Raw genomic sequence first — 19244 nt, forward strand, 5'->3', positions numbered from 1 at the left:
CATAAAAAAAAATTATGTAATATTTTCCACTACAAGGTTAAAACCAAATAACTTTTTGTTCCACGTTTATTTTTTTTGTTCATTGTTGGTCATTAATAAGAACTACAAATTACCAACATGCATGGATCTAGAATTATCATCCCATTACAATCATAACATGAATCATTACATTTCAAAGTCCGTTTTAAGACTTTGTTTTCTTTCGTATCTCTCTTCTTAATGCTGATCTGCTATATATAATTGGATATATGCTCTTGTTTTTACTTGTATCTTCGTTATGTTTTTTCATTGGTGGACTACATGTACTACATGTACTACTACATGTACCATGCTTTTTCCAGTTTCTGAAGAGATTAAAAATATCCTTAGAGATCCTTTGCAACTGCTATATTTGAACACGGTAGCTTGAGATAAACCCAAAGCTTTTCCCACATGATCTTTGCACAAGTAAAACTGGCAGCTAAAATGACATTTCATTTCAAGCCATTCTATAATTAAAATATGCCAGGCCAAATCCTTAGCTGTACACAGCAATGCCAAAAAATATTTGTGCTCCTTTTCTTACTTGTTACACATTTCTATACATTTTGGTATATCAGTCCTCTCAACTTATAACCCTGACAATATTTTTTTCTGTAACTTTGAGAATCTAAGCAAATATGATATAAAAAGATATTTCAGCTCTTTATTTCTTTTTACAATGATAAACCATTAAAACCATTAAACCACCATGCAATAATATGCTCTGCCTTTTTTCCAGCCCAGCAGTGTTGCAAAAAAATAAAAAATAAAATAAAAAAATCCATCTAAACTCAACATGCATAGACAAGCAAACTGTCATTCAAACTGTCTCATCTGTCATGTAACTAGCTTTAGTTGACAAACCATGATACACGTGTGTCCTACTTATCAGACAACAGTCACTCTAAGGCTTTTAATGACATCAGCTGAAGCAACACAGGCAGCATAGAGAAATGGACAGACTTTCTCTTTGCACTCAAGATGCCAGAAGCAGACTCCTCCTCTTTCAAATGTTATGAGTCCTTTTCAAATTGAAGTAGCCCACAAAAAAAATGTTATGACAGAAAATTGACAAGAATAAAAAAGGCCAGTAGAAGAGAGTATGCTTATTCTTTCTGCCCAGCTGTCATGGGGTTAGTCTAATTCTGTTTCGCTAAAAGGGATGCATCTGCACTGTACACATGCAAGAAAAGAATCTGAGGAAATTCTCTCCTGCCCCTAGAAGACCAGTTTCTATTTTTAGTGTCTCCTCTGTTGAGATACACATCTGCAAGTTCTATATGTTTTCTTTACAACAATGATGAAGGTAAACATCTGCTTGCATATGTTATCTAACTCCATAAAAAAAATTATGGTAAGATCCTCCCATTTCTTTTTCAAAGGGGCTGATCTTATCTCCAGCAGTGATTAGGTGAGAGGCAGGTTACACCCTGAACAAACAGCCATACCTGCATACATGCATGCTTATCCAAGGACAATTTAGAGGAAATGAATAACCTAACATTGGACTGAGAGCAGAAGCCGTAGTACCCGGAAAGATTCCACAAATTTACAGGGAGAACAGGCAAGCTCCATACAGAAAAAACCAGAGAGCAGCATACAAAACTTGTATTACCTAGTTTCTTGAATTCTGACTCTTAGGATGTGGGAGATGACTTAGTAACATCTTAAGGGATTAACTATTCAAGATGACATTCAAAAAAATATTCCATCAGAATAAGTAGAAGGCATTGACACTCATGAATCCATCAACCTTAACCCGCCTGTGTGAAAGCCAGCACACTTGTGTCATCACCACCCACAAACCCACAAACAATGAAGAAGAAACAGCTGAATTACCAGAAGTCATTGACATCAGAGGGCGCAGACTGACTGACAAGAAACATCAGATTCTATGACGTATTGTGTTGTGATGAGGTTAATCCATTTTATACCCACTTATTGGCATATCACAGGGATTTGCTATTTCAAATCTCTGACAGAGTTTGGAGTTTCCCTCGTCCCTGGTTTCCTATTACAGCAGATCCCATCTCACTAATGCTGTTGCGCAACCATCAATCATCACTTTAATACTTTTCAGTACTGCCAGTCTGTCGACAAGCCAGTTATGCAACAAATCTGACCTGTCCAGTCAAGAGAGAAAGCCCCAAAACAGCCTACATGTTGTCTTGCATGTGTTTTTTTAAAAAAAATGAGATCCTTAATTCAAAGTGGAGGAGAGAATATCATACATCCAACTAGGATCCCGATTAAAGTCAAAGTCTTATGAAAATCGTAAGTGCCGCACATTTATCAATACTGCTACATAACTTATGTATCTACAACACATATGGCAGCACTAACCCTATAACAAAATTACTTAATCTTGCAGTATAAAATGTATATACTTCACTCTGCTCAGTATACTGGATGCTGAATTTAATTCTGATGGCATTGCTTGCCATTGCTTACTATTAAATTAATTTAATAATGATTTGATCAAGATGTAAATAACCTGGAACTCTGGTCATACAAAAAATGATTTAAGGTTATTTAAATGAAAGAAAGTGAAAATGAAAATTTTGCATCATCAAGAGAAAAATTTGGCATGCAAAAATAACATTATTTTGACTTACTTTTGCAGTATGGGGCATGGGATTAAATCCACAGAAATTGCAGACAGTGTTTTTGCATTCAGTGCAGGTGTTGTAATTTGGACTATCTGTTGATCCCACATTTAGTTCAGCCTCACAAAGAGGACAGGTGGACACACTTGGTGTAGGAAGAACCTTGTTCACCTCTGTGGACAGTGGTGAATCTTCTATTTTTTCTTGAAGTGATGGAGTAGGTCTGGTCTGTGGAGGAGATGGAGCAGGCTGGTCTTGTTGAGGTGGTGGAGCAGGCTTATCTTTTAGAGGGGGTGGAGCAGGCTTGTCTTTTAGAGGGGGTGGAGCAGCCTTGTCTTTTTGAGGGGGTGGAACAGGCATGTCCTGTTGTGGTAGAGCAGGCTCGTCTTTTTGAGGTGGAGGAGCAGGCTTGTCTTGCAAAGGTGGTGGAGCAGGCTTGTCTTTTAGAGGGGGTGGAACAGACTTATCCTGTTGTGGTGGTGGAGCAGGCTCATCTTTTTGAGGTGGTGGAGCAGGCTTGTCTTGCAAAGGTGGTGGAGCAGGCTTGTCCTGTTGTGGTTGTGCAGCAGGCTCGTCTTTTTGAGGTGGTGGAGCAGGCTTGTCTTGCAAAGGTGGTGGAGCAGGCTTGTCTTGCAAAGGTGGTGGAGCAGGCTTGTCCTGTTGTGGTTGTGGAGCAGGCTTGTCTTGCAATGGTGGTAAAGTAGGCTTGGTCTGTGAAAGTGGTGGCATGGGCTTGTCCTGTTTTGATGGTGGAGCAGGCTTGTCCTGTTTTGGTGGTGGAGCAGGCTTGTCTTGCAAAGGTGGTGGAGCAGGCTTGTCCTGTTGTGGTTGTGGAGCAGGCTTGTCTTGCAATGGTGGTAAAGTAGGCTTGGTCTGTGAAAGTGGTGGCATGGGCTTGTCCTGTTTTGATGGTGGAGCAGGCTTGTCCTGTTTTGGTGGTGGAGCAGGCTTGTCTTGCAATGGTGGTAAAGTAGGCTTGGTCTGTGAAAGTGGTGGCATGGGCTTGTCCTGTTGTGGTTGTGGAGCAGGCTTGTCTTGCAACGGTGGTGACGTAGGCTTGGTCTGTGAAAGTGGTGGCATGGGCTTGTCCTGTTTTGGTGGTGGAGCAGGCTTGTCCTGTTGTGGTAGTGGAGCAGGCTTGTCCTGTTTTGGTGGTGGAGCAGGTTTGTCTTGCAAAGTTGGTGGAGTAGGCTTGTCTTGCTGAAGTGGCTCTGATGTCTGTGTAGCAGGCATTTTTGTATCTTTGGCAGGGGGTATCTTAGGAGAAACTGGTGGTGTGACTTTAGGTGAGGTAGGAACAGTAGTGGACATCTTCCTTGGAGTAGGTGGTGTAGTTTTATGTTCATCCTGAACAGCTGATTGAATTAGTGTAGATGCAGAACTAAGAAAAGATGAGCCAAAGCCAAACATCTTCCCAGTCACTGATTCAGCAGATTTCGCTGCTGCCACTGGTGCCTTAGGTGCACCAAATCCAAAGAAGCCCCCAGATTCTTGTTTAATAGGCTGAACTGGTGGAGCCATTTTGGTTGGCTGTGTGGGTAGCTTTGCAGGCTGTTGCTGTACTTTCCCAATGTCTTGTTTTCCAACATCTTTCTTTACTTCTGATTTGGTGCTTTGAGTAATCTTCATTTGTTGTAGTTTTTCATTTGGTTTTTGCTGGTCAGAACCTGAAACCACTGGCACCTTTTTGACAGAATCCTGCTGAGGTGGAGCAGCAGTTGGCAATGGGGTTGCAGCTTCCATGGAATCTTTTTGGATATGCTTGATTGGTGTAACGGTTTCCTTCTGTACAACAGGGGAAGACCGTGGAATTTCGCTTGGTGTCTGTTTTGCCACGGGAGCTACAGTTGACTCCGAGGCTTTCAATGCCCTCTGCATCTGGCAATTTAGACAAAGCCATTCCTTTGTCTGGAACAAATGAAATCAAACAAAGAAATGTTGGAAACTCAACATACAACAGAGGGTGACCATCATTTAGATGCAGAATTTCTTTATAAGACAATAATCCAGAGAATGGAAAATAGGTATTGTGTGTTTGTTATTAAAATAGTTAATTCAGACAGTTCACATGAGGCCCTAGCATCTCCTATAGAAACAAAATATTTGAGAATCACTTTTTTTTTTCCCCATAATTATTTTTGAATCTATATTATGACAGAACTGATAGTCAAATGCTTGATTAAGCTAATCATTTCCACTGCTGGGATACAAATGTAATATGTCTCTATGCTCAAGCAAATAATTGCAAATGTGACTTTTGTGAAGACGATGCTTACCTCTGATATATTTGAGATTGCATCAAATCCACACTGGTTGCAAACTGTAGTCTTGCACTCTGTGCAAGTGTTGTAGTTTTTAAGATCTTTGGAGTCAAAATTTAGCTTGATCTTACAAAGTGGGCACACTGACAGATCAGTCTTAGAAGCATCTTGCCCGTTTAGTGGTACTTTAGAGTTGTCTGATGGTGATTTTGTCACTTTGGCTGGTTCTGTTGGAAGATTTTTAGTCTGCTGTGGTTTCTCAGAATTCTTGTCCTCAGTCTTCTGCACAGAAGTTACCTTAGCATCCCTTGCTGGTAATGTTTTAGGAGAAGCTGGTGGTGTAGGCTTTGGAGAGACTCTATCTGTGGCGGACATCTTACGAGGAGTAGGCGGTGTAGTTTTAGGTTCATCTTGAACAGCTGAAGTAATCAGATTGGATGCAGAACTTAAGAAAGATGAGCCAAAGCCAAACATCTTTCCAGTAACTGAGTCTGCAGGTTTTTCTGTTGTAGGCTGTGTTTTAGGGCCCCCAAAGCCAAAGAAGCTACCTGACTCTGGTTTTGTAGCCTGAACTGATGGCGATGCAGACATAAGAGAGCTCTCAGGTTTCTTAGGATGTGTTGTGGGTTGTTTTGTTCCCTTCTGCTGTGGTGTAGAGGTAGGTTTGTCTGTAGGTGGACCACCTTTTGCTTGATCTGTTGGAATAGCAGGCTTATTAGAAGAAGGAACTTTCTGAGTTTGTTGCTGTGGTGTGTCCGGTTGTACTTTCGGCACATCTGAACATGGCTTTTGTGAGGCTGGTAAAACATCTACATTTGTGACAGTTGGTGGACCACTTTCATCAGGGACTGAAGCAGATGCACAAGAGACCTCCTTTGTTGGTTCACTAACAGGAAGGAGTTCTGTTTCTCTGGCCATAATAATGTTAGCAGGGTCAGTGACTGGCTCAGAAATCTCTTGCTTGGAAATATTAGCAGTTGGGATTTCTTTCTTCTGTTTATGGGCAGGGATATCTTTGCTTGGTGAAGGTTGTGTTTTCATCATTGGGAGGCCTGGGGGTTCAGAAGCTCCAAGAGCTCTCTGCATCTGACAGTTGAGACACAACCATTCCTTTGCCTGCAAACACAAAAATAGGACCAAGAGTTATTGTAATAAAAATCTGATATGTGTTATGTTGCTTTGAACAAATAAAAACCGTTTCACATAAATAGTCAAACAGATTGTCAATTAAAAAAAAAACTTGAGTGAGTTAGTATTCATTTACCTTAGAGATATTTGGCATTGGACTAAATCCACATTTGTTGCAAACCATGGCTTTGCAGTCAGTGCAGGTGTTGAAGTTGGGAGGATTCTTGGAGTCAATGGTGAGCTCCACTTTGCAGAGTGGACAAGCAACTTGAGCCTGTTTTGTCAATTCCATCTGGCCTTTACCATCTTCTTTCTGCCCTGTTGGATTAACTTTAAGCTCCTGAGGTTTGTCTGGTATCTTTTTGACATGCGTTTTCTGCTCATCATCTTCTTTGACCTCTACTACTGAACCTTTTCTTTGAGGTTCTTTGGCTTGGTATTGTTTTACGTCCTCCATGGATTTGAAAAGTTGTCCAGCTGATGTCTTTATAGTTTCAAATTTCTCCTCATTTTCGAATGTGTCTTGAGGTAGTGGAGTTGTCTTCTTGTCTGTGGCAATAGGAGGACCTTGTGTAGGCATTGGTTGTTTGACATCAGAAACAACAGTCCCTACCTCTTCACTTTGAGGAACCAAATACTTTAGAGTACCCTCAGTAGAAAGTAAATTGGTTTTCTCATCTTTTGCTAGACCTGAGGCTGAAGCTGTTTTATCTTTTGATGCCAATGAGGCAGACGTTTGCAATATGTCTTTCTTTTGAGGTGCACCTTGTGTTTTGTCAATAACTTCAGTTCCTTCTTTAGGAATACTGTGTTTCCTTTCATTGGTCACATCTTTTTTGACAGTACCAGGTGAGGAAACTTGGCTCGGTGATCCCTGAACTTTCTTCAGAGGAGGCTGTACGGAGTCGGCTGCTGCCAGAGCTCTTTGCATTTGGCAAGTCAAACACAACCATTCTTTCACCTGTCAGAAAAACAATGTTACATTATGTTAAAGAAAAAAAATTGCTTGTATCTATTAAGTAAAACATAGTATTAATAAATACATGTGTAAATATGTCAATACAATTCAGTATTACCAGCATTTCCCTATGAAAATTCTATGTTTTAGAGACGTTTATTATTCAAGGTTCTTCAAAGAGTCAGTATCAATTGTTGCAACAATGGGAAAGCAATATCTCTTACCTCTAACTGGTTTGGCATGGGGTCAAATCCACACTGATTACAAACTGTGTTTTTGCATTCGGTGCAGGTATTGTAGTTAGGTGGATCCTTGGACCCCATGTTAAGTTCAGCCTTACAGAGCACACAGCTAGTGTTTAGTTTGATGGCACCTTTGGAAGCTTCTATAGTCTTAGAAGTTTCTGGCTGAGCCTTGTCATCTTTGACTTGCACCAAAGCAGGTGCCTTAGGCTGCTGAGGTTCTGGCTGCTCCTTCTTTTGGGCAGCATGGGATTTGACTTCTTTTGCAGGGGATAACTTGGGAGATACTGGTGGAGTGGTCTTAGGTTGATCTTGAACAGCTGAAGTGATTAAGGTAGATGCAGAGCTGAAAATGGATGAACCAAAGCCAAGCATTTTTCCAGAGACAGACTCCACTGGTTTGTCCACATTAGGCTGAGTTTTACCCTTGCCTAATCCAAAGAAGCTACCTGAATCTTTCTGTGGCACCCCCGTCACATTGCTCTGCTTCTGTTCAGCTTGCCTTGTCTGGTCTGGTGATTTGCTTGGGCCTGATGTTTTCTGCTGTTCTTGTAGGGTTTTCTTAGAAGGAACTGGGCTAGCCTGTTTATTAACCACTTGCTTGTCAGCTGTCTCAGGGGGCTGTGCTGGTGAAGATAATTTCCTCTGAGGTGACTGTGGTGCGGAGGAGACTTTCTTTTCAGGCTCAGCTGGGCTGGTGATGCCTGCTTGGGATTTTGCCTGAGGCTTGAGAGAAGTAACTCCTGGAGGCTCTGTCACTTCCAGGGCTCGTTCCATCTGACAGGTGAGACACAACCACTCAACCTAAAATCAGAAGGAAATCAAGTTAATAAGAACAACTTCTAGGTTGTGAGTTGTTTATATATTTATCGATTTTTGAAACATCAAATCAAGAAAATGACACTTCTAAAATAGGTTGGTCTTTAACAGTCTATACAGAATAACAACTTTATTTTTTCCTATTCTCTTACCGCAGTTTTGCTTGGCATTGGTTGAAATCCACACTGGTTACACACTGTGTTCTTGCACTGTGTGCATGCATTATAATTGGGTGGATCCTTGGAGCCTATGTTGAGTTTGATCTTACACAGTGGACAGGTGGAGTGTTCTAGTTTGACACTTGCATGGGTACCTGCTTCAGATTTCAAAACCTCTGATGAGGTTTTCTCCACTTTAACCTGTACTGATGGAAGGGTCTTTGACTGCAAGGATGTCTCTGCTTTCTTCTGCTGCTCAAGCTTTTGGGAAGCAGAAGGCTTGATCTCATTTGATTTTGGTTCTGCAGTTGACTGATCCTCTGACTGCTGTTGCTGTTGTGACTTTTTCTCCTGTTCTACTTTTGGAGCTGTAGGTGATTTTGCCTCTTTTGAAGGAGACATCTTGGGAGAAACTGGTGGTGTTGTATTGAGCTGGTCCTTCAACGCTGAGGTTAATGAGGTAGAAGCAGAACTAAATATGGATGAACTGAAGCCTAACATCTTCCCACCCACTGACTCGGCAGCCTTTGCTCCTTCTGACTGAGGTTTCGATTCAACAAAGCCAAAGAAGCCTCCGGACTCTTGCTGTTTTGCTGGAGTAGTGCTACTCCGTCTGCGTTCATGTTGGTTTGCCAGATCTGATGGTTTCTTTTCTTCGGCTTTTAGTTTTTCTTGAGGTGCTTTCTGATCTTGTGCTGGGCTAACTTGTTTTAGAGGAGCATCACAAGATGGAGGTTTGCTTAATGGCACTGACTGTTTTCTCTGTGGTGAAACTCTCCCTGAAGGTTCTCTAGATTGCTCCACAACATCGAGACCATCCTTTTTTGGAGAAGAAGTGAGTTTGGAGGCATCTTTCATCTGAACATCAGTGGGTGGAGGAAATTTACTGGGTGAGGTTTGGGACTTTAAAGCAGGAGGGCCTGGAGGTTCAGATGGTCCAACTGCTCTCTTCACCTGACATGTGAGACACAGCCACTCTTTTACCTGAAATACAGTAAAAACAAAATTAGGAGTTGATTTAAAAACAAACATTAAAATTCTAATAAAAGCCAGTTTGTCTACTCAATGAAGAAAAATAACAGTACATGTGAAAAGGGCTAAAGTACCTTGAGACATTTTTTGTGAATCGGTGCTATATAAATAAAACGGAATTGAACTGAATAACTTTATTTCTCACAGTAGAAGCTTTGTTTCAGTACTTACCTCACCCATGGGCATGGGGTTAAATCCACATTGGTTACAAACTGTGGTCTTGCATTCAGTGCAGGTATTGTAATTTGGAGTCTGCTTAGAGCCGATGTTCATCTCACCCTTACACAGTGGACAGATTGGCCCTCCATCTGAACATCTTGGAGAGACTGTTCCTACATGTGGCTGTGATAGAGCTTTGTCTTCTTTCTTCAGCTGCGGTTCCCCTGGTCTCGCAGAAAGAACCTTTGGCTCTCTAGCTGGTGACATTTTGGGAGAAAGTGTAGGTGTACTTTTTGGTGAAATCTTTGGTGAGACAGACATTTTGCCAGAGAGTTGGGGTGGTGCAGACATCTTACGAGAGCCAGGTGGTGTAGTTCGTGATTCAGCAGCCGATATCAGATTTGATGCCGAGCTGAAAATAGATGAACCAAATCCAAACATCTTTCCACCCAAGGATTCGGTTGTTTTTGAGGCCTCAGATACTGTTTTAGTATCTTTTGAGAGAGTTGTTCTTTCTGATTCCTCTTGAACATCTGGTTTCACCTTCATGTATTTTGGGTCACACTCACTTTTCTGGACAGTCTGTCTCTGGGTACTTGTTACTCTTTGGACAGTTGGAGGAGATTGACCAGTGCTTGGGCTGGGCTGTATTTTCGCTTCTGTTTCTTTAGCAGCAGGTGGTACAACTGCATGTTGTGTTCTATGAGGAGAAGCAGTTGTGGAGCTCCTCTCCTGTTTAGATGGATCAGGTAGTGGGGCTTCTATCTTTTTGTCAGACAATTCCTTCTTTAGACTTTCCTCTTGTTTAGGAAGTGGGATTTTCTGACGTACCGTTAACGATGAACCTTTGTTTGTTTCAGTCTCTGGTTTTATGGAAGGTCCACTGACATCAGAGGCACTGAGAGCTCTTTGCATCTGGCAGTTCAAACATAGCCATTCTTTGACCTGGAGGGAAAAAAACATAAACCAAAAGGTCTTAGAGTGACAATTTTTTATACACGATGTTGAGTGAATCCCAGACAACATTTGTTTTTAAGACATAAACACATTAACAAAATATTACTTTTCTTACCTCTGACACATTTGGCATTGGGTTAAATCCACACTGGTTGCACACAGTGGTCTTGCATTCTGTGCATTTTTTGTAGTTGGGAGGATCTTTGGAAGCAATATTGAGTTCAGTCTTACATAGAGGACAGGTAGAGTGGTCAGTCTTTTGACTATCTGAAGATATTACATCTTTATTTACTTTGGCTTGCAGCAATGGAGAGTGACTAGTTTGCTGAACTTGCTCTGGTTTCTTCTCTGAGTCATATTTCTGAACTGGAATTGATTTGGTTCCCTTGACTGCTGGAAGTTTGGGAGAAACTGGTGGTGTTTTTGATTCATCTTGTACTGCAGAGGTTATAAAATTTGAAGCAGAACTCAACATTGAAGAACCAAAGCCAAACATTTTTCCTCCAAGTGACTCAGTAGGTTTTCCAGCTTCTGGTTGAGGTTTGGAACCACCAGATTTTAAGGACCTCCCATCTTCCTCTTTTGTTGATGTAATACCACTCTTTTTTTGTTCTGTTTGACTTGTCTGGTCTGATGGCTTATTGTAACCTGTCTTTTGGTCTTGTTCCAGAATTTTTTGACTGGCTTCTGGTGTGACCCGTTTTCTTAATTCGGGTCCTTTCTTGACTTCGGCCTTTGCTGATTGCTCAACTGATTTTTGTGATTTGTGCTGTGGGGAGCCTAATTCCTTAGAATTAGCAGGTACTGAAATTTCTTTCTCTTGTAAGGGTGTTTCTTTCCTCATAGCATCAGCAGATGCAGGTGTGTTGTTTGGAGAGGTTCGTAATTTCATCACAGGTGTTCCTGGAGGCTCAGATGCTCCAAGTGCTCTTTGCACCTGGCAGTTGAGACATAACCACTCTTTGATCTACAATAGAACAAACATAATTAGACATTCAGATAGATTTTGCTAGAAAACAGAGCAAAGGATTATAGTTTATAATTATATGTTTATGTAGCTTAGAATCCTCTTTTAATAAATATTTATTAAAAGACAGGTAGAGCTAAAAAAACATTTTTTTAGCAAATGTTTTCTTGCTATTTAAACTCCAGATCTTACCTCCTTTACATTTGGTGTGGGATTAAATCCACATTGGTTACAGACGACGATTCTGCACTCTGTGCAGGTACTATAGTTTGGAGGGTCCTTGGTGCCCACATTCAGTTTTACTTTACAGAGAGGACAGTTGGAATCAGATATTCTGGAAATAAGTGGTGAGGCTGATTCTTTCTTTGGCAGTTCTGAAGGAGGTTTATCTGCTTTTGGCTGCACTGGTGTGGGACCCGGGGTTTGCTGTACCTGCTGTGACTTTTTCTCCTGCTCTTGCTTTTTGACTGTGAGAGATTTGGGATCCTTTGCAGGGGACAACTTTGGAGAAACAGGTGTTGTAGGTTTGGGATCATCTTGGACAGCTGAAGTAATCAAAGTTGAAGCCGAGCTAAAGATAGAGGTACCAAAACCAAACATTTTCCCAGTCACTGATTCCGCAGGTTTTGCTGCATCACTTTGACTTTTAGGAGCACCAAAACCAAAGAGGCCACCAGACTCTTGCGTTGTGGCATTTCCAGTTTTTTGTGGAGGCTTGATGGTCTGGCCGGTTTGTTTCTGAGGATCTATCCTTTGGCTCTGCTGAGGCATCTTTTGTCCAGGAGGTTGGCCAGCTTGCCTTTGGCTTACTGGTCCTTCAGTCTTGACTTGTTTTACAGCTACTGTTGATTCTTTTTTCTGAGGAGAACCAGGAGCAGAAGTCCTTTCAGGTCCAGGTGATGTTGCAGTTGTCTTTTTAAATGAATCGGCCAAGAGCGTTTCTTTCTGTGGTTCAGTTCCTGCAGCAGCTCGTTTCACCTGGCAATTCAGACAAAGCCACTCCTTTTCCTTTAAGACAACAAAGAAAGAAAGTCAAATATGAATGAATTGCATCTAGCATAAGTTGCTAAGTGAAAATATGTGCAAGTTTAGGCTGTTACATTTTAAACAAATTTCCAGCCACACAGAAATCCCAAATATTATTGAATGAAATGACTGTGATGACATAAACAATGATAAAACTGAGTTTATGATCACTTCCTCATACAAAGATAATTAAGAAATAAACTATGTGGTAGAAGTTACCTTTTGAAATGTATTTAATTTCAGAAAAAAATACTTTATTGTAAAAGTGGATTGAAACTAGTTAAAAATAACACAATAATCAATTTGTTTCATAAAGTGAAACTTCATCAGTTTGGACTCTTGTTCAACATGATATGATTTATGATGGTTGAGACCTGTGGTACGGATGTGTAAAACCTTAGCAAATACATTGGGAACCTTGTTACATGTATTGGAATCATGACCTTTTTGTAATGCCGTGTGATTTTAAATAAAAGTCTGGTGATCTGTAATAGAAAAAAAAAAAAAATTCTAGTCTTTCCAAATTAATACAGCAATGCTTCAGTAGAAACAAAATCTACCTTCTTTAATGGCAATCACAACCTGTAAAACTAAACTACTGAAAACCTATTGGGTGGGGTGAAGCAAAAATAACCTAGAAGGTCCAGGACTTTTAAAGACGAGCAGAGAAGTGCAAAGAACAAAATTTAAATTTCCCCCTCTCTATGTGTCCCAACCACAAATAAATGCACTGAAACCAATGTTTGCATTTTACAAAATATTTTTGTGTGAGGTTTTGCTACATTACAAAATAATTATTTATTTTAAAGTAATAAATAAAAACAACAAATCCCCTTACAAACCTTTACAACTGGTACTAAAAATGTTGATAAGTGTGCATATTGCTCAAGGCTTGCATTTCTTTCTCGTATCATTTTTTATTTCAGTTCTTTTCAAGTACTACTTTATCCATGCTCTTAAACAATAAGATCATGTAGCCCTGGATTGTCCTTGGTAAGCTAGATAGTTACCGTGCATTGAGTTACAGAGTCCAGTGTCAGGTTCTATGTGCTTCAGGTGGCAACAAAGTTGTCATTCTGTTTATTCATTCTATATTCCCAAAAATCTGTCTGTGTTTGTGTATATGCAGTGAGTGTGGTTTGACATGGAAATGTAAGCTGATTTGCAGTCAACATTGTTTATTGGCAAGGACAATCACCTATTGTTTTAAATTATGGTCAAATATTCTCTGAATTCTGTATATATCTATGTATTATCTTTAGTCTCTCTCCAAAAACAAATGCAGCGCAGACAAAATATCTTCTACAAGACACAGGGCTGTATAAGAATAAGCGATACTTCTTGATTGAAAAACTGCTTTATCTCAGAAAGAAATAACTTTGCTCACGAAGCGATGAAGTTGTTTAGAAAAGAGCCTACGTGAAAATGTTAATTATTTGTTATACTATTGAGTATTTTCCTTTCCAGATTTATTCAATGAATATTACAAGTCTTACCTTTTTTACATTTGGCATGGGGTTGAATCCACACTGATTGCAGACAGTGCTTTTGCATTCTGTGCAGCTGTTGAAGTTGGGAGGATCCTTTGAGCCAACATTAAGCACCATCTTACAAATCGGACAAATGGATTGGCCCTTGTCGATAGGATTGAGGGAGGCTGTTGCTGCCTTTGGACCCTCCGCAGAGGATTTTCCTGCTTTCTGCGCTGCTGACTGAGGTTGCTGCTGCTTTTTTTCTAGTTCTAACTTTTGGCCAGAAGCTGCCTTACTGTCCTTTGTGAGCTGCATTTTGGGAGAAACTGGTGGTGTGATTTTGGGTTCATCCTGAACAGCTGAGCCAATTAAGGTAGATGCAGAACTAAAAAGAGAGGAACCAAAACCAAACATCTTCCCAGTTACGGACTCATCTGGTTTTGCAGATTCACTTTTAGCACCACTACTAAAGCCAAATAAACCTCCAGATGCCTGCTGTGGAGCTGGAGAGACCCTGCCTTGCGTTTGGCCAGGTTGACCACTCCGATGCATTTTTGGCGATCCTGATGCTCGCTGAGTTTCTGGTGTCATTCTCTGAGCTTGACCTAAACTGGCACCTTGTTTCGGATTTTCTGGTCCTTTTGGAGGTTCATCGCTGGCTGGCACTTTTGTTGGTTTAGACTGTAGTTTCGGTGATGAACCTGGTGCTGAAATGTCCTTTCTTGTAGGTTCACCAGGTGGTGCTTTCTGGTTTTGAGGAGCAGACAGCCTTTTTTTAGGAGGTCCTGGTGGCTCTGAAGTTCCTTGAGCTCTTTGTATTTGGCAGTTTAGGCAAAGCCACTCATGCCCCTACATAATAGTTAAAAACACAAAGATACAGCTAAATTAGTACATGAAAGTAAAAAAAATTATAAAAATACAATTCTACAGTTAGATAAGATCTTTTAGCAATTACTATTAATGCAAATATGCATTCATATAAATATATACGTGTGCATAATGAAGCCACTACTTACATCAGTGTCTGGAGGACTGAAGCCACATAAGCTGCACACCTCAGTTTTACACTGTGTGCAGGTTTTGTAGTTAGGTGATTCCTTGGTATGGATATTAAGTTCTGTTGTGTTGCACACTGGGCAAAGAGGTTTAGAAACTGCTTTTGACTGAGGTTTGGCTTTTGTTGCTCCCAATGACGGAGATCCAACAGGTGTCATTTCAGGTGTGCCTGGGCACTTAATGTCTTGGTGTTTATCGGATATCTGATTTTTGCCCCCTTTCTGCTGTTGTCCTACCTTAGGTGAGTGCTGTTGTTGTCTAGTTTTTGGTGATGACTGCTGTTGTTGGCTTACAATCTCTGGCCCAGTCTTTGTGGGACCCTGTACCCCAGCCTTTAAAAGTTCTTGATTTTGTACACTACCCTTAGCAGGGTCCTGTTGTTCTTTCAACTTGGGTGGAACCTGTTTTGAAGATACCGGTTGTGCTCCATCCTTTGCTGGAACCTGATGTTGAACTCCAGGCTTTGGTGAACTCTGCTGGGGTGGATCTTTAGTTTGTTCTCCTGCAGGTTTGTTTGTTGGTGGAGCTGTCTGTCCATTGCCACGTTGCTGTGGTGATCCCTGTTTAGGGAGAGGCTGGGATTTTTGCATAAGGGGACCCTGGTTGGATTTTTGGGGTGCCTGTTCTTGTTGCGTGTTCTTTCCAGGGCCAGGTCCGGGTTGTGGTTCTCCTGACGCTTTCCTCCCCTGTTGAGGAGGTGACTTTTTATCCCCTTCCCCATCATCTCCGAACAAGCCAAACTTATTCACAGCAGAAGACATAGCATTCAGGGGATTCGCCCCACTGAGAAATTTGGAGGAGAACATGGCTGGGTCTGCTTCTTCTACTTTGTCCTCCTCCTCCTCACTGGAACTAGAGTCTATAAGGTTGTCAGAGTCAGAGCAGGAGCTGTCCCCTCTTTCACCCGGCTCTCCAGCAGAAGCCTGGGCTGGAGCCGCACCTGAGGAGAGAGCATCTACAGCCCTTCTGCTGTTGCTGCTACTGCTGCTGCTGCTGCTGCCAGGGCTCTCCTCTGGCTCAGCGTCTAGATCCGACTTCCTAAATGCACAACAGAAAAGGAGAAATGAAGTGTGAAATAACAACGAGCAAGATGGGGGAAGAGATTACGAAGAGCTTAAGGACTTTTGAACCGCACACACATCTGATTCTTTTTGAGCAAATTTGCTGCTATCTACAAAACAAAAAGAGGTTAATCATTTAAATTCAATATGACAATCAATCTATTTTTGTACAGTGCATTTCAGCAACAAGACAGTTCAAAGTGCTTTGCATCAAAAAAATACAAAAGTAAAAGCCCATAAAAACATAAAACAGTCACCAATTGAAGAACCAATGACAAACTTTGCGTTTTGTCAAGTATCAATGTTAAAATTGTCAATAGATATCAAATATGCTGATCAATGCTCCAGTGATTATGGGTTGATAGCAACGCTCAACAGGTGGATTTTTAGCCCTGATTTAAAGGAACTTTGTGTTTAAGCTGTTTTGCAGTTTTCTGTAAATTTGTTCCAGATTGGTGGTGCACGAAAGCAGAATGCTGCTTGCCCATGTTTGATTCTGGCTCTGGGGACACAGAGAATGTCAGGACCGTAAGACCTGAGTGATCTGGAAGGTTGGGACATATAGACAAACTATATGTGAATGGAACATATAATAAACAAATTACTTAAATATTGCAGATTTTTGTTTTCTTCGGCAATCAATCACAATAAACTGCGCTACATAATACATCATTCAGACAAAACATTATGACTGCTCTTTAAGACAATTTTAACATATCTGCCAGGCCTGGTTTACCCAAATGCCCTACAGGTACTTAAATTTATCACCTTTCTATCAGCATACTTCACTCCCTTAGCAATATCTACTAGATCAGACCACATGGACCAGCCTGCATTTCCCATATGCGTCAGTGAGCTGATTTTTAATAAGTACCGACCCCTGCAGACAAGGAAAATCCCAATAGAGATGCAGTTTTGAAGATGCTTTACCCCAGTCATTTTATCATCACAATTGGGTTCTTGTGAAGTTGGTTTAATATTTTTAAAGATAAGCCAATTTTCCTGCTACTAGATTGTTTTTACTGACTGGCTGTACTCCACCTACTAACAGGTGCCATAGTGATGAGAAAATCAGTGTTGTTAACGTCGCGTGTCAATGGTCATAATGTGTTTGACGCCTTGGAAAATAACATTTTATCTAAATAAATATGTTCCTTTTTCATATAAATACAATTATATCAAATGAACAAAATGTGCTTTCAATGCTTCAAATAGGAATTCTTCATAAACAGACAAAAGAAAAAAAAAGAAAATGTATGTTCAAATTAAACCATTCCTAATAAATGTCCACTTTCATCTTCTCGATTCACTCTATCTTCTGCTGCTTTCAGCACCACGGACAGTGTTCGAGCCGCTCCGATGATCACGCGTGATCTCTTTCCTGCAATGTAATAAAGCAGTCCAACGTGCAGCGACGAAGGAGATCCTCAACCCGCTACAACTGGCTCTGCTGCTGCAGCCAGCAACGTATTCAGATTGGGCTGTTAATCCCCTTCCACAATGAAAGAATCGCATCACCCCAGTGATGTTTGTCCAAGAGAGAGAAATCTTTTGCAGGATATGTTTTATAGCAACGACACGACACGGGTAAATACGGGTAAATCTCTCTCTCTCTCTCTCTCTCTCTCTCTCTCTCTCTCTCTCTGAAGAAACTGCAGGCACATCCGGGTAGGGAGCCACCAAATCATGCATCTTAGTAAATTCTTCTTTTTAAACACCCACCCACTTCACTAAAACTGCAAAGCTTTAAGGGGGCGCGGATTTGTGCGTGGAAACAACCTCTCTAAGTGAGTGATTATATCTGCTTTTAGCATAACGTTATGACTGCTTTGCTCTGCCCACAAGCACCTATAGTCGGATTTGATGTTATCACAGCAGATGCTCTGTGTGGAGAACACAGCATGACTGACACAAGATCTTTCTGAACGAGAATACATCCACGACAGGTCCAAGAGTGAGAAAAACACGTTACCACGTAATGTTTATTTATGTCAACGACCAGACACCTGTTCAAATCGACAAATAATCTAAACGGTCCTACTATGTGGGGACATTTTAAGCCAGTTTAAAACAACCAAGCGAATCCCTTGTCATCGTTTTAATTTCACAACACACCATCTGGCATCCGCGCCGTGTCCCCCCTCTTTCCCTACCCCGTCCACCATCACCCTCTCATTCCCTCCCATCCTGCAGCCCAGCATCCTTCACCCTCCACGGTCACAATGTCAAACACTAAAACGCGGTGCCGTTCTGAGCGTGGCCCAGTGAAGGCGTACCTTCATCGGTAGCGGATCTGCTTCGCCATCCTCCTCAGTCCTCGTCGGATAACTCCCGCTCAGTGTCAGCCCGTCTAAGCAAGAGGGATGGAGGGCACAGGGCAGCAGCAGATTGAGAGCAAACAGAGCCCCACTCCGCCTCCCGCTCTACTGCGCAGGCGCCGCATCTGACAGGTGATCACAATATATATCACGCACGGAAATCAGAATTAAAAGGGACAGGCGATTTATTCCCGCAGAGTCACGTTTGATCAATAGTGAACAGCTGAAGGTGATGTGGTTCAGATTTATTTACTTCTTTTTTGTGGATGTGGACACATTTTAAAACATCATGGTGTTCGTGAGTCTTTGAGGGATAATGTCGAGCCACGAGAGCAACGTCAGAAACATTAACGTCATTTTCAAACCCGTTTTTTTGTGGCTTATTAAAGGGTAGATTTGGTCCTGTTTTAATCAGGAGGTTTATACATATAGATCAAGAAGTTCTCATTTGACCATTCTTGTCTAGACTATATGTGGATTGTATGGTACTAGCTCACTGAGTGAGTACAAGATCCCTACAAAGCATGGCTTTGACATCTACTCTGGAAAACAGTGTATCATGTCTTTTAGTTTTAATTTCAGAATAGTATTGAGTATATAAATAAACCGTTTTCAGAAGACTGATATTTCTGTTTAAAATATATTCTTTTATTGATCATAATAATATTCAAATTTTCTCAGAAACCGAATTGTTGGTTTTATCAGCTCTTACTGCAAAATTATAAGAAGAAAGGACTTGAAATATGTTTCTCTTTTTAATGAATCTAATATTTCAATTTCACTTTCTGAAATTAGGAAAATATGGAACTTTTTCAAGGTTTTCCAATTTATTTAAATGTGCATGTACTTTATAATTATGCACTGATTGCAGACCACCTACCATAATCTAGTATTCAGTATATCATCTTTGTTTGTCCTTTGATATTACTTTTTTTTAAATGTGCATATACATTTTAATTATGTGCTGATTGCAGACCACGTGTTTTCCTTTGTATACATTTGT

The 19244-nt window shown here is 40.9% G+C and overlaps 1 protein-coding gene across 11 annotated transcripts in view; it reads right to left on the reverse strand.

The window, feature by feature from the left end:
• pclob (piccolo presynaptic cytomatrix protein b) overlaps nucleotides 1–18355 on the reverse strand; it is a 63309-nt gene extending 44954 nt beyond the window's left edge. For 10 of the 11 annotated variants that reach the window (XM_081608139.1, XM_081608140.1, XM_081608138.1 and 7 more), the window contains exons 1-11: nucleotides 18200–18348; nucleotides 14823–15900; nucleotides 13831–14655; nucleotides 11501–12316; nucleotides 10457–11308; nucleotides 9397–10329; nucleotides 8188–9177; nucleotides 7199–8020; nucleotides 6153–6977; nucleotides 4904–6004; nucleotides 2637–4535 (exon numbers count right to left, since the gene is read on the reverse strand). In XM_081608139.1, the coding sequence (XP_081464265.1) occupies nucleotides 2637–4535; nucleotides 4904–6004; nucleotides 6153–6977; nucleotides 7199–8020; nucleotides 8188–9177; nucleotides 9397–10329; nucleotides 10457–11308; nucleotides 11501–12316; nucleotides 13831–14655; nucleotides 14823–15668 (9909 nt within the window). In that variant the 5' untranslated portion in view covers nucleotides 15669–15900; nucleotides 18200–18348. Of the gene's footprint in view, nucleotides 1–2636; nucleotides 4536–4903; nucleotides 6005–6152; nucleotides 6978–7198; nucleotides 8021–8187; nucleotides 9178–9396; nucleotides 10330–10456; nucleotides 11309–11500; nucleotides 12317–13830; nucleotides 14656–14822; nucleotides 15901–18199 lie in introns of all 11 variants that reach the window. The other variant, XM_081608137.1, reaches the window with a different exon arrangement.
• Between the last annotated feature and the right edge of the window lie 889 nt (nucleotides 18356–19244).

This window comes from Poecilia reticulata, chromosome 6 (assembly GCF_904066995.2).
Source record: "Poecilia reticulata chromosome 6, P_reticulata-male-v2, whole genome shotgun sequence".
In the NCBI taxonomy this organism is placed as follows: Eukaryota; Metazoa; Chordata; class Actinopteri; order Cyprinodontiformes; family Poeciliidae; genus Poecilia; species Poecilia reticulata.